Here is a 14,136-nt window from a genome sequence, read left to right on the forward strand (position 1 = left end):
GGACACCACTCAATTCTCCACAGGAGCCATGGCTCCAACACTGAGATGCTGACACACAAGCATGCACAAGGTCTTTCACCTGGACCTTTCATGAGCAGAAAGCTGTTTGGAGATTACACCTTAACGAATATATTGGTAGACCCCAAGGAAGAAAAGAATACAGTATCCACCACATACATGGAAGATGAAAAGTGATAATTTCACAGAACAACCTTCCCATATCAGGCACCTTCACACTCCTTTTGTATATCCATAACCTCAGGACGAAGCACAGCAATCTAGAGTTTTGGAACTAAATCTCACCATGTTTCTCCCCTCTTTACATTAGGCTCAGGTGAGGCAGTGAGCATGTCAGATCAGTGTTCAGAATCAGTAATGGATAGTCTAGTAAACTGAAGCCCAATTCTGCTAAAACAGAAATTATTTTAGAGTATGGCTCATTTGCGCATGAAGGTGCTGTTCAACCTGTTCTGGATAGTCCTGCACTCGTGAAAAGGACCAGATATGCAGTCTGTGGATGCTTGTCACTAGAGGTCCAGTGGTATTGGTCATAGGGTGCCTTTCACTGGATGAGGCTAGTGTGTTAACTGTGTCCCTCTTCTGAGCAGAGATAACCTCACAATGGTTATCCATGTTCTGGTAATCTCTCATGTAGATCACCACAATGCATTTTATGTGGGGCTGCTTCTGAAGCCTGCTCAGAAACTGTAGCTAATTAAAAATACAGCTGCTGGGTTATGAACTGAAAAGGAAGCAGGAAGGGTTCAGTCTCCTTTGCTCTGGATCACATACCCTCAAGACCTTTCCATATCTGTGTCCATCTAGCTTGGTGTACCATATTCATAACACTACCTAAAATAATCAGAACTTGCTAGATTCAGGATGCTGTCGAATCCAGCACTGTTCTATTAATTATCTTACCTAATTTATAAATTTTATAAATTAGGTAAGATAATTTATAAAATAAAGGTACAGCAGTCAACACCCCATATTATTGACCTAGGGGGTGCAGCTCAGTAAAATTTAAATTAGTAATGCAATCCAGGAAAAAATATTCGAAGTTTGGTATCCTGAGAAGATTTAGTCCCCTATGGTGACTATGTACATGTAGATTTACTTACTTTTTGTCATCTGAAAGATCAATGTTGGTCCCAAATTTGATAGTTTTAAAAGGTCCTTTTTTCCTCCTCCCAGAGCTATAAAATAAATAGATTAATAATAGTTATAAATTTTAACTTTTTTTTTTAAACCAGCATCTTAAAATGTGACTTTCATAGCCTGTGTGTATTTTAAACCTAAGTGATCACCATGAGCTAGGAATGCATTTTTGTGTGAAAGGGCTATGAAACAATGTAACTATTTAATTTGAAGTCAATTTGTAAAAATTTAGTAATTCAATTTAAAAAAAAATTCAAGAGAGAAACCATTTTGTTACTGAAATCAGATTACTGGACTGAGCATGTGCTATTAGGTACCCTGTTCCTTAATTCTAAGGGTTTGTCTACTATACCCTGCCACTATTTTGCACCTCACTGATTGGTGAATCTTGGGGTTCTAGTAAAAAAACAACACAGATTCTACAAGGCTACAAGTTTGCTCATGCCTGTGCTGGGGGCAATGTAAAATAGAAAATATATTCATGAGTTATGCATATATAAGATTAGAAATGGAAACATTAAGAATACAAAACACACAATACATATGTATCCAGACATAAAAAAAAAATCAATGTAGTTCTGGAAATATATATGGCTGAGAAAACCCTCTGCACCAGGTTAAGGTCTGAGGCGACTACATTTCTTTCCATTGAAGATGGTGAGCCGATGTATTAATACACTTACTCTATCACTTCTCCTTTCACTGTGACCTAATTCATACATGCTTCCAGTTACTTCTATGTGGTGTAATCCCATTATGCAGGAGGCATGCATGTGAATGCCAGTGGAGCTGATCACATTGGTCTTGACCACATGCTCTCACCTCGCTAAATATGTGGAAAAACCACATGTAATCAACCCCACCCAGTCTGGAGTACAGATTGCTTTAAGAAGCAGCTCCTATGCTGTTGGGAGCACATGTGAAGGGGACCTACTGAATTCTTTCCACTCACTTATCAGAAGATGTTGATTCACTATCTGAATGGTCCTTATGGTGACTTTTTTTCTCATTTTCCTCCTGCAAAAGTCAAACATGACATTTTAAAAAATCAAATTCTACAAATATTTGGTAAACATAAACAGTACAGTATGGAACAGCTATTGATACCTCTATGAAAAGTGATTTTACTGGGAGATGCCTAAAGTCATTGCCTCCTCTTTTGACCACAAGAAAAGCCACTCAGCTCATGAAAGGCGTAGTTTACAGGATACTTTTAATCATCTCAGTGAACAACCATAAAAATATCAGATAGGCAGCAGCAGCCTAACTGACTGGCTTACCCCAACCACTCTGGGCAACATCCAGCAAAATATAAAAACACAATAAATAAAAATACAACGGCATCAGTATATCTATAATTCCAACATTTAAAAAAAATTGAGAGAGAGAATACTAAATGTAGGGCACCCTCTTCAACAGTTGATCTGATTTGCACTATTCTTTCTTGCTTCTAATTCCATAATTCTGTTAGTTAATGGGAGAGTAAACCCAAAGCTGGCTGAAGGACCTGTGGAAGCAGCATTAAGTGCCACTGTATCAATAATATGACCTGCCACAGGCTGGCACTCAGGTTGTTGGATGCCCTCTGGTATACCCACAGAAAGCTCTGCAGTTGTACATGTCCCACCAGCCATGTTCTGGAAGTGATTTGCAGGAGAGAAAGGGAGAGCATTTCAGGGGCATGTCGAGAAGAATGTGGAACCAAAAGATCCTAAGACTTCATTCCCCCAACAAGTCCTTTAAAGGGCCCAGATCCACTCTTGCCCTGGGTTAGTGTAACCCTTTTTTCTCCCAAGTGTGTCAACTGGAGTGGGAAAAGGGAGAAAAGAAAAGAAGGTCTCTGCCTCAGCCACAGTTAGCCAGTGGGGAATTGGATGTGGTGGTTGCTCCACTACAGAATCTCCAGGTTTTACTATCTAACATATAAAAAACCAGAAAGCCTTTGAGACATTCCTTTTCATCTAACAGTAATACATTTGTCCAAAAACTATTCGGACATGTGTTTCATTTCCCTACGTTTTCCACTTGAAAAAGTAGGGCCCCACTCATGAACCACCCAAAGTTCTATTGCGCTCAATGCTTTGACACATTCTCTGATCTTTCTAGCTTACCTTTTTGCCCTCAGAATCAAAGAGGCTTAATGCTTCTGGAAGCCCCCACCCTCCAACAGCGTTGGACTTATCTGGGAGAATACAATGCTGGCTCCCTTCTCCAACCAGCAGCCGAAAATCTTCAGTGGATATCCCATTTCCCCCATCACCATTGGCAATCTAGAAAAATCCCATTTGTGTCCCTGATCAGCCCAACAAAGTACTATCAGAATCTCAGAATGTACCCACCCACCAAACCAGTCCAGCTTCCATTTCTTTTGTCACAATTTTTTGCTCTGCTCACAGCCCCTGTTGCTTCTTTCACATTCTTCTACCATATGTAACCCCAGGCTACATTCTCTTAGTAAGTATTTTAGATTTAATATTACAGTGTCTATCTTTTGTTTCTTTGTTTCTCATTTCCTACTGCAAGCAGTAATCTAACCCCCCCCCCCCTCCAAATAATTTCGCACAAATAATTTCAAATTGTATCTATTTATCAAGCAGAGGTTGTTTTTCACTGTTTCTCTTATACGTGCATCAGCCCACTGATATTACTGGGTTTGTATACCTCTTAAGCTCTCTCAAGGCAGCCCATGTTCCAAGACTGTGCTAGATATTAGTAGTTAGAAACACAGGCACACACCCCGGTATAGTTTTCATAAAGCATGAAACAACTTGGTAAACAGACTTTTCTTCCTCAATATGGTAAATGTTGCGGCAACTGCATAAAAACGAACAGAATGCAACTGCTAACTTATAGCAGATTGCAGGTTGTTCTGTACCAAATATAAAAACAGTGCAAGCAAGCATGATTTCTCCACATTTAAGAATAACATTTTCAATATATAAAAATACTGGGGGAGGTGTTGTTTTTGTTTGTTCATACTATATGCATTTTTGTGGTTTTATATTGTAAACCACCTTGTAAACTTTGGATGAAGGGTGATATAGAAATTTAACAGACAAACAAACAAACAAACAAACAAACGTTTGGTTGTTTTATAAAGGTAAGGAATGTTTATTTAATAAAATGTTAATAATAACTTTTTATCATGCTTAGAATAGTTATATATATTTGTTTTATAACCTCAAAGGAGGACCTAACTGCAAACAACAAGGTATTTTAGCCACCTTGGTTATCCTGCTGTAAATGACTGTACATATTCTACTGTATCTCAAAAACCTATGCTTTTGGAGTAAAGTTAAGTGTGCCTATATGATACAGATCAGGGACAGATCTTAACTGACAAATAAATTATAATGCCCTACTTACCCTTAATGATTCCTGGAATGAAGAGGCCTGGTACTGTGCATATTTAGCAATGGTAGTTTGAGATTTACTGCTTTCACAACGCCATATTTTCTTTGTTCCAGTGGGGTCCCAGTTTTCATCCGATGGTTGTAATAGCTGTGTCCTTACTTCTACTAAGTGTTCATTATTAGCTTCTACCAATGTTTTGGTAGAGAAGAGTCCTAGATCTAGGGAACAAGCATGTACTTAAATTGAGAGCACTGCTGCTGCATGAACAGCAGAGATAAATGAGTAAGCAAGCTAAAGCTTTGGACGGTACTAGCTATGAGCACATTAATACATAATCAATTCAATAAATATTTCTCAGCTAAATCAAAACCTGCTTAATAGTTTCAGGTTTTCAGAAAACTTTCTTCAGCCAAATCTCCTTTAAAAGGATGGTAGATTTCAGAAAGCAAAAAGCTACCAAAACCTGTGGCAGATGTCTAGGACCCTACCCAGCAGAATCAGCAGAACAGCCCCTCAGTGCAGCAGAACTGGCTCACCATATTTTGAAATAAGTGACATAATACACATTACCATCTAAAGGCCAGGGGAGCAGAGCACTGTAAGTCCAGAGTCTAAAATTGTGTACTGCAGTATTGGTTAGAGATCAATAAAAATTACTGAGCAGTTTGAATTTGCAGAGTTAGATAGGCAGTTGAGTTCGTAGAACATACCTTACCAGTTCCAGTTCAGTACATTTTTACTGTTTTATGCATTGGCAACTAAAAGACATGTTACCATAAACTATATGAAAACAAAAATACACAGTGAGCTGTAAGTACTTTAGGAGCACCTCCACTTCTAAATATTTGTATTAAAGAAAAATATCTAAATATAGGGCCATGCACAATTAAATCATACATAAGTAGACGCGGGTGGCGCTGTGGGTAAAAGCCTCAGCGCCTAGAGCTTGCCGATCGAAAGGTCGGCAGTTCGAATCCCTGTGGCGGGGTGCGCTCCCGTTGTTCGGTCCCAGCGCCTGCCAACCTAGCAGTTCGAAAGCACCCCCGGGTGCAAGTAGATAAATAGGGACCGCTTACTAGCGGGAAGGTAAACGGCGTTTCCGTGTGCTGCGCTGGCTCGCCAGATGCAGCTTGTCACGCTGGCCACGTGACCCGGAAGTGTCTTCGGACAGCGCTGGCCCCCGGCCTCTTGAGTGAGATGGGCGCACAACCCTAGAGTCTGTCAAGACTGGCCCGTACGGGCAGGGGTACCTTTACCTTTACCTTAAGTAGACCCTTAAAAATCAATGGACAAGTCAACCGATTTCCATGGCCATACTATGCATTTGACTTAGTTCAATACAGCCCAAACAAAGTAAATCTTTCTAACTCAAACTTACCTAATTTAAGAGCTCCAGCAAGGCCACGTATTACAGTAACAGGATTGTTCGGATTTGTACAAAACTGATGTAAAGGTGGGAAGAAAGCATCACGCTTGTTTTCCAACTACAAAAGTAAAGAGAAAGTTCAGTATTAATGCAAGGAAATAGAATGCAGAGTAGTTTCAGTCCCTTGTCATAATGCTTCCTAACAATTACATGCATCATGGCATGGTATTGCTACTCATTAGAAGTTATTTATAGGTTGCTAAGGATACTTCAAGAAGTATACTTAGATCAGTGCTTTTTTTCTAAAAGAATGTTTAGGGGTACTCTCATTTTGACTCAAGAAAATCAGGAAAAATAAATACAGTAAATGGACAAAAGTACAAAGACTCACAAAATGTTTAGGGATATGCGTACCCCTGCGTACCCCCAGAAAAAAATGCACTGGCTAAGATGATATGCAGAAAGCAGTAGCAGTTCATCATGCAACTGTTCTGCAATGATTCAAGATGTGTGCTCTCTAGTGTGTGGTTGTTTTTTCCTAGATGCTATAGAAAAAGTACTTATTGCAGTATTTAGAAAGTTACAAGGGTATGTATGTTATAGGAATATGTTGGCAACTGAAATATTTGTCAGAGACAGAAACGAAGAGATACATAATCTGAATTCCAGAATGTAAAATGTTAAGCATACAATGACTGCATTTGAACATCCTACTATACTATGGTTCTCTGAGACCAAAATGAGTCCAGCTTCATGAGACCTATTAGGCTCACATAATATTTTGCTTCTATTTTTGGTTTGTAATGACAAACTGTAGTTAGTTAACTGTAGTTAATGTCAAGTGTAAAGCAAGGGTGGAGAACCTGTTCCCTCCAAACGTTGTTGGACAAGTTCCATCATCCCTAAATACAAACAGTGCTTGTTGGATCAGCCAGTTGGAGCCTAAAACCATCTGGAGGACCACAGGTTCCACAACCCTAGTTTAAAGCAAGCCCACTTTGAACCATGGTTTTTGAAACTGAATGGTTTGAACTAACCATTGTAAATGTAAACCAAAGTTCTGGGTCTGGCTGTGTGGAAAGAGAGGCAGATCTGGGAATGCGCAGATGTGGGAGGAAGCTAGGCTTGTTCACAGCCTGCTAAACCATAGTTAATATCACATACAAACATAGACACTGAAAGATTTATTCCATGTTATAAACCTGCATTTCCAGATGGTTTCCAAAATAGGTATTAAAATAGCGGCCAGGCCATGAGCCTGATGAGCTCTTTTTGTTCAGCAGAATTCCTATCCCTTTACAGTATTTGCATTTAATAAGTCATTTTGCTTTATAAACCACTTTGAAAAGCTGTTTAAAATGCAGCACTGGGAGGTGGGTACAAGACAATATGCTTTGTGACAAATGTTTTGATGCGTACTAGGCCCTTTATAAATCTAAAGGGTTTTATGGATTATAACAAGAGTATTTCTAGTAAAACATGATCAGCATATAGTCTTTTATTTTAAAAGGCAACAAAATGTTCTTACAACTGTCTAGACGATACTTACATAAATACTAGGTGTAGGTGGATTAAGCTTGTCCTTTGGCAGGGGAGGATATGGAGGTGGTGGTGGTCTTGGAGGAGGACATTTATCCAATAAAATGCTACTGTTAGATAAGCCATTTTTACCCAGATTCCTAAGGAGAAACAAAAACAGTTATACAAACACCTAATGAATGCAGAAAAATATGAACCTTTAATTACTATAAATACAATTTAAGTTCAAAAGTGAACTGATTATCAAGTGTGAAAAACACACACACTCTCTATACATATATATGAGCTTTTTATATTTGAGTTTAAGATCAATTTCAATAGCAGTTATCTGAAAAATAGATTATTAACTTGAAACATTAAGTAGATTATTGTCTCCATTTTAAAGGAGCATTTGTTCACATGGGGCTGTAGCCAATGTTAGTTCTACTCAGAGTTGATGAACCCAAGTTAAGTCATGTCCATGAATTTCTTTGGTTTTTACTCTGAAGAGAACTAATGTTGGATGCAACTCTTGGAAAGTTGGAAGACATCTAATTAGGTTCAGAGAGCATCAACATAAATATATTCAAAGGTATCAGTACACTCAAAGAAGTAGGAAACAGAGCAAAGGTAGATGCGCGCATCTAGTTGCTAAAAGCAAAGAGCTAACTGGGAACTTCATTCACCTCCCCATTTCATAGCCCAGAAGGGAGGGATAGAGAAGAACAGCAGGAACGAAGGTAGATAGCAAAGAAAACAGCTATGTGACCAGTAAATCCTTCTGACAGAATACGGGAAAGCACATGCACATGAGTACATGGGCACACATACACATTCAAAAGGGTCTGCATTCATACAAATATCAGAGTTATGCCATGGCTGGGGGTGGCGGAAAATTTGAAGTCCAAACCCAAATCTTCTCTTTAAAAACAACACACAGCAAAACTGGTACAGCTTACGAAAGCTGCGGATTGTGCATTTTTGGGTTGCAGACCGCGCCGAACATGGAAGTACCGGAACGGGTTATTTCTGGGTTTCAGCACTCGCGCATGTGCAGAATCACAAAATGTCATGCACATGCGCAGAAGCGCTGAATCACGTCATGTGCGTGCACAGACATAGTGCTTCAGGCTGCAGAATGCGAACGTGCCTCTTGCACAGATCACGTTCGCAACCAGAGGTATGACTGCATTACAATAAATCTATTAAAACTTCAAAAAAGGAGTAATTGCAGCCACTAACTGTGGTCTGATCCACCATAGTAAAACTAAACTGTGGTTTAAAGGTGCTGTGGTTTACAGCTGCTGTGCTGCCAGGAGACAAGCAATGGCTTAGTTTAGTGTAATGTCTGAACCTGGTTCATGGTTTGTTTCTTTCCAAATAAACCTTGATTTTGTTCATGGCTTACCACTCATGGTTTCAAAGTAAGCTAAACCACCAATTTGTTACCAGGAGCGTGACACCAGCAGGAGAGGTGGTAGAGTGAAGTGGTGCATGGAATGAACTCATGAATTTCAGCAGTGTGCTCTGGCTTGATGCACATTTTAAAGGTTGTTTAGTTTGACTATGGTTTAAAGTGATGTGCAAATAAGCCCTACTGTGTTTTGCAGATCTCATGAGATAAGCTTTATTCAATTTCAGAAGTTTCATAACAATATAGGAAATGTCTAGAATGATAAATATGCTGTGGGGTCTTTTTTGACATCTCTAGAAACATTCTATTTTTATAATATTTGATGTGAGGTAGTCAAAAAATTTAATTAAACAGCTGTGACTGCATATAGCAAAGAACAGATGAAAAAGAAGTATTTGGGGAAGGAGTAGTGGCTGGATGAAAACATCAGCATTACATTATTATTATTTACTTATACAAACCAGGATTGAACTTTTAAGCAGATCACGATCAAAACACCCTTTCCCAACCTAGTGCCCTCTAGATATTTTAGAATACAACTATCACCAGCCCCATCCAGAATGGCCAATGGTTGGGGGTGATGAGAGCTGTAGTCCAACAACATCTGGAGGGCACAAAGCCGGAGAAGAATGGTCAAAAGGAAACCTTCCCTGCCCATATTCAATATCAAAATTCAATATGCTGCTTCTCTCCAAAGCAACCCCCAAAGCAGGGGGTCCAATTCTATGCTGACTTTATGCTAACAGGAGATCATCCTGAGAACTGTCATCATCATCACCACCACCACCATATCCCACCTTCCTCTCAAATGAGCCCAGGGAAGCAAACACCTAGTGATAAAACAATAGAAACATTTAAAACAAATCCAATACAGATACAGATTGGGAAAGATCTCAGCTTAAAAGGCAACTGAAAAGAGTACGGTCTTCAGGAGGTGCCAAAAAGAGAACAGAGATGGTGCCTGTCTAGTAGTAGTAGTAGTAGTAGTAGTAGTGGTAGTAATAAGAATAATAAATCAAGGGGAGGGAGTTCCAAAGGCTAGGTGCCACAACACTGAAGGCCCTAGTCTGACATGGTGTGGATCTGATAAGATCTTCATCTGTAGAGTGCAAGGGGTCAATTTGGCATATAAAGGATGAGATGATATTTCAGATATCCTAGCCCCAAGCTGAATAGCAATTTACAGTCATCCCTTGGGTTACAGATGCTTCAGGTTGTGCGATTTTGGGTTGCGCACTGCGCCGAACCAGGAAGTTCCGGAACGGGTTACTTCCTGGTTTCGGCACTCGCACATGCGCAGAACCACTAAATCGCGCTTTGCGCATGCGCTGAATCGCGACCTGCGCACGTGCCTCCCGCACAGATCATGTTCACAACCCGAGCGTCTACTGTATACACCAAAAGCACCACCTTGAACTTAGTCCAGTAGATAATTGTCAGCCAGTGCAATTGTTTCAACAGTGGGGTAACATGCTGGCAATATCCTGCCCCAGCTGCAGCTTCTGGACGAAGCATCAAGAGCAGCCCCACAAAAAGTGAATTTGAGTAATCCAACTCAGAGGTTACCAGCGCATGGATGACAGTGGTCAGGCAACCCTGGTTCATAAACAGCTGTAGCTGTTTTACCACCCAAAGCTGGCAGAAGGCACTAGCCACTGAGGTCACCTGAGCCTCTAGTGACGAAGATGGATCCAGAAGTACCCCAACTACAAACCTGCTTTTCAAGTGAGTACAACCCCATCCAAAGCAGGCAACTGATCAATTGTCCAAAAACAACAATTTCTTTGATTTAAACACTACAATTCAATAGATGTGTTATAAAATTTAATAATATGTATTTAATTCTGGAATCTATTGTTAGAATATATTAATTGTTAGAATATATCAATTTATGGAGGGTTTGATATGCTAAGTGAACCAAAATAAAAATGAAAAGCTACAGAGAAAAATGGTAATTGTAATTATAATTATTCTTCTATTGGTAAGGTGTTAAGAGAACTTTGTTCAGTGCTTCCTGCGTTGTCTGTTAAGAAAAATTAACAAAATAATGTGTTGCCAAAAAAAATAACCTCAAAATAAGTTGTCAGAAATAATATGTCTTGCAGAGAAATGTCAATGAAATCAGAATATAAAAAAGACCAACATTTAGTGTTATGAATACAATTTTCTTTTCTTTTTTTTGCCTAAAATATAAAGCATCTTTTATTCCTGAAAAATCTTTGAGGATTTCCCAATTCACCTGGAGCAAATAACAATTGCTTCCAAGGGAGTAGACAAGTTGCAGCTACACCAACCATTCTTCTGCCACACCGCTCTATCTTTTCTGTCTTTCCTCTTTCAGGCCATTTAAAGCTGCATACCAGACAGCAAGTGATATGGTAGAGCAGTATTGTAATAGTTGCATGCACTCTCCCCAACCCTCTCATCTTAAGAGACAGTAGAATTGTGTGCATAACACTACAGTGACGTGGGCGGGAAGAGGATGAGAAGTTTGGGATGTGTATGTCTGGCTTCTGTTTAGTTATTTTTTAAGGCTGAATTAACCACAGTATTAACCACCTTTCTTCATTCCACTTTGTCAAACAATATGTTATTTTTCTATAACTTCTAGAAATAAATCTGAAATCCTTTTAATCTTCTCGGGCCTTACAAGTATACGCAAAGGGGAAAAAATGGGGAAAACAAATTATATTCAAGGAAGATGAATAGAGATGCTTAAAAAGGTTTTAACTCTATTAACTATAGTGTGAAATCCTATGTTCTGCTCCCACTCGCAAAATGACTGTCCATCCAGAGAAGGCATTGCCTAACTTAAAGGGAGGGGATGGGGAAATATTTTTTCAAACTCTGCTAACCTTTTCTGCTCCCTACACTTGTAAAATATCTGTTCCTAGAAGGTTGGAGAACCCTCCAGAACAGTGTGGAACGTTGCAGGGAAGGTTGCAGGGGGGGAGGAGGAATTGAAGAACACCCATACCCTGCTGGACTTCCAGTATGGAAAGCCTCTGCTAGTTCACAGCTCATTCAGTGAGCAGAATGGCAGCAAAGGATTCATTAATCAACAACATATTAATAAGCTCTGTTAAATATTTACTAATATGCTGCTATTAAATTAATAATGGCCAAGTTATTAATTAGCTGCTGTGGAACCATTTCAAATAGGGAGATAACATTTTAGATGATTGCAAGACTAACATTCAAATGGATTTTAAAGATTTTGGTAATCACAAGAAACAATAATAAAAGAATAAGGATGGGAAGGCTTGGAAAGTAAGGCAATACTGAGCCCAGTAGGGTTGTATCTATGCTAAGGTCCAATGTGTAGATTATATATTTGCTTACAATTCTCTTTCCATTTCCAGAAGTCACACCTTATTTTTAAGCAAAACAAAATATAAGATTTAAGTGAGATATTAACTAAGCCTCAGCAATGACTTCTATTAAGTTGCAATTCACAGTCAAGCTTTGAAAAACAAGTTCTTATGTGTCTAGGCTAAAACATATATGCTACTAATACATAAAACCCTTCACTCACGTGCTACTGAGGTTATAAATATTAAACATAAAGCTACAAAGCTACTAAATATAAAATGGAACACAGAGCTATATACGAATGTTCTACACAGCTTGTCTCGTGTGCAGATGGAGTTCCTGGAAAGCAACAGTATCTTTATTTAATGCACTATTGGGGGCATGGCAGTAAATGAAAAGGGTGTGTAACTAGTCAGAAATGAAATTTCACTGTTGCTAACAAGTTTGCTCAGCAAATTAGGAGTGCTATACTTTTACCGAGCATGATAAAAGAATGCAAGGATATTAACTGAATATTTAAAATCTAATAAAACATTTTACCAATATGTATACCAGGAATTACCTGTAAATATTTTATTCAAGTATTTAATTTTTCTCATTGATTTTAAACTTGTTGTTTGCTGCCCCGGGCTCCTTAATAATCAATGGAGGGTGAAATAATGCAGAACATATCATAAAATGCCTACAAGTGGTAGCTCATGCTTCCAACAATATACAGTTCTCGTTAATCTCATCTTAATAGAGCACAGCGTAGAAAAAATGAACAGAAATTTAATGGCAAGCATCATTCAATGGAACATCTTTCAAATAAGAATAGGTTTAAAAGGACAGATTAAAAAGCAGAATACAGGTAGCAAAGGGATTCCCAGCAATTAAGACAGATGCTGAAATTCAGTAGCTTTACAACAAATCTTTACACATAATATACACGACTATAGAATTCAGTAACATGACATTAGGAGTCTTGTTGCACCTGCTGCTCTATGATCTCTTACATTATCGGTCAGTCCCCAACGCTTTTCTTCCTTCTCCTACCCTACTTTATATTTTCTTGTCCATTCTAATGTAAACAAAGAATACTGTAGCACTTTAAAGGCTAACCAATTTATTATGGCATAAACTTTCATGAATTAAGAGTCCCGTTTATCAGATGCATTGAACATTATCCTTAGTTGACAGGAAAAGAAACTCATGGGTGCAAATTTTTAACCTCTCTCTACATCCATTAGTATTTATACCTGTCACTCAAGGATAACATTCCTTGAATATGATTAAGTAGACGCTAATCCAAGAAAGCTTATGTCATAATAAATGTTAGCCTTTAATCCAACTTCAGGGTTCTGGACCCTCTCATTTCTAAGGCCCAACTGTGCTTCTGTAGTAATCTTCTTCCCTCTGTGTTAGCCTCAGATGGCAGGGAGAATGCAAAAAAGAGTAGGGGGGAAGAGCACATTACATACATAAACACTAGGAAAAATTTGGGGGGGGGGGGGTTGCGTATCTGTTAAGAGTCACAGAAAGTCAACACTACTCCCCTGCATCTTATAGTTGCAATTATTAAGGGACAGAGTAAAAGAGGACCACACTGCACACAAAAGTTCTGAAGCACTGTGACAGCTACTGGGCAGGATCGAAAGAGCTAGTTTAGGGTTGACCAGGAACTTATATTTACCCAAGGGAATTTCCAATTTTCCTTTGAATTGAGGCCAACTACCCTTTACTATACAACTGTTAGAAGACATCTGAAGGCAGCCCTATATTAGCAAGCTTTTAATGTTTAACGTTTTATGACGTTGCCCTGAGTGGCTGGGGCAACCCAGTCAGATGGGTGGGGTACTACTACTACTACTGCTGCTGCTGCTGCTGCTGCTGCTGCTGCTACTACTACTACTACTACTACTAATTCAATACCACCCTTCCTGTGAAGATCACAGGACAGTTTATAATATAAAAAACACAAAAAATGCATACCATAATAACAAACAAAAACAATACCCCCAGGGAATTCAAAATA

At 39.0% G+C, this 14,136-nt stretch overlaps 1 protein-coding gene across 4 annotated transcripts in view; it reads right to left on the reverse strand.

Moving 5' to 3' along the window:
* Nucleotides 1-14,136, reverse strand: part of KDM6A (lysine demethylase 6A) — a 103,520-nt gene that overhangs the window by 16,689 nt on the left and 72,695 nt on the right. For 2 of the 4 annotated variants that reach the window (XM_083437277.1, XM_083437276.1), the window contains 5 exons: nucleotides 7,428-7,557; nucleotides 5,891-5,996; nucleotides 4,525-4,730; nucleotides 2,111-2,175; nucleotides 1,122-1,196 (listed from right to left, as the gene is read on the reverse strand). In XM_083437277.1, coding sequence (XP_083293403.1) covers nucleotides 1,122-1,196; nucleotides 2,111-2,175; nucleotides 4,525-4,730; nucleotides 5,891-5,996; nucleotides 7,428-7,557 — 582 coding nt within the window. Of the gene's footprint in view, nucleotides 1-1,121; nucleotides 1,197-2,110; nucleotides 2,176-2,226; nucleotides 3,429-4,524; nucleotides 4,731-5,890; nucleotides 5,997-7,427; nucleotides 7,558-14,136 lie in introns of those variants that run through there. The other 2 variants (XM_083437279.1, XM_083437278.1) reach the window with 2 other exon arrangements.

This window comes from Podarcis tiliguerta (assembly GCF_965153285.1).
Source record: "Podarcis tiliguerta genome assembly, chromosome: 4".
NCBI classification, from domain to species: Eukaryota; Metazoa; Chordata; class Lepidosauria; order Squamata; family Lacertidae; genus Podarcis; species Podarcis tiliguerta.